General features: G+C 40.5%; 1 protein-coding gene across 1 annotated transcript; it reads left to right on the forward strand.

The window, feature by feature from the left end:
- Positions 1 to 439: 439 nt before the first annotated feature.
- On the forward strand, positions 440 to 1,501 carry LOC110444031 (PP2C-like domain-containing protein CG9801; the record flags this gene model as incomplete). Its single annotated transcript, XM_021488465.1, has 1 exon — positions 440 to 1,501. A coding segment is annotated over one exon (1,062 nt), but the record flags the coding sequence as incomplete, so codon positions are not given.
- Positions 1,502 to 1,504: the final 3 nt, after the last annotated feature.

The following is a 1,504-nucleotide window of genomic DNA, read 5'->3' on the forward strand; positions in this document are numbered from 1 at the left end:
GTGGGGTCCCTGACATCTCCCATACCTGTGGGGTCCCTGACATATACCAGATCATTCATTAAAGTAAAGATGTGGAGGATATTAAAACTCATTGATTGAGTGTAACATTTGGGATCAGAATCCCAGTTCTGCCAGTGTCAGATGAAATTCATCAAATAACTACATAGGATCACAAAGTATAGAGACATACATGATCTTAAAAGGGTTTAAGAGCAATTTTACCAACCTTAAAGTTTGACATTAGATTTAAAAAAATCTTTTGTCCTGCATTAAAAATCAGTTTTCTGGTACACACTTTTACTTAATTTTTCAAACTTTTCATCCCCAATTCACCTCATTATTTATGGATGAGAAGATGCACAAATAAAAGGAGGTGAATTTATCACATTTCAACAATGGTATAATTACTTTTTCAATTCTAGTTCTATTGTTTTTGCAGGATGTAATAGAACTGCTGAGGCGCTCATTTGATGAAGCACATCGTTGTATTTTAGCCAAAGATGGAGGACTTACTACAATGTGTGCCTGTATGGTTGTACCAGTGAAAAATTCTGAGCATTTTGCTGTATGTTGTGTAAATGTTGGGGACAGCTATGCTTACGTTTTAAGTCATAATCAAGGCATCAGAGAGGTCACAGTGGGGTCACATGACATCAGCTCGGAAAGAGACATACGAGATGCCGGTGGTGCACTTGGTCCTGTGAATGGAAAAAATCCTGAACTCAGAAATTTGACTTGTTCCATTACATTTGCTCATCAGGGTGATGTTGTATTTTTAGCAACAGATGGCATTTCTGACAATTTTGATCCTGTTGTGACAAAGCTAGCTCTACCAAGAAGAGAAAGTGATTCAAATTTTAACAATTTATCACCCACATCTCCAACATCAAGTCCAATCATCAGACCGGAGATGGAGCCAAAGGAGCGACACATCTACGCAATGAAGGAGATGGAGCGCATTATACATGAGTATGAACTAGTGACAGAGGAACCGTGTTCTGCTCAGGAACTCTGTGGAGCATTAGTACAACATGTTTTGTCACTGACAGATTCCAAACGGAAAATATTAGAAAATCCAGCTTTATATGTAAGACGCAAGATGACACTAAAGGACAAGGAACACAGAGATTCAGAGATTGTTGATAAGATGGGGAAGGCCCCAGGGAAGTTAGACCACGCTTCAGTGGTTGCCTACGAGGTTGGAATCATGAAACCAGATGAAGAGGAGATGGAGAATATACCCCTTGGGACTTGGAATGGAGACGACACCCTGTCACTTCCCAGTTCTACCGATACATCCCCATCCCCAACCTCCCCGATATCACCCAGTTCAAAGAAGTCTCGCCCTAAGAAACTGTTTGCACGTATACGTAGTCTGAGTGTTAATACAACTAATAACTCATCACCAACCCATCATCATCACCCCTCTCCAGGCTTGTTTCCAATTTCACCAAAGAGATTCTCCTTCAAAAGGTCAAGGTCAAAGTCTGAGGCGGAACCAAAC

This window comes from Mizuhopecten yessoensis, unplaced genomic scaffold, assembly GCF_002113885.1.
Source record: "Mizuhopecten yessoensis strain PY_sf001 unplaced genomic scaffold, ASM211388v2 hete_35961522, whole genome shotgun sequence".
Lineage (NCBI taxonomy): Eukaryota > Metazoa > Mollusca > Bivalvia > Pectinida > Pectinidae > Mizuhopecten > Mizuhopecten yessoensis.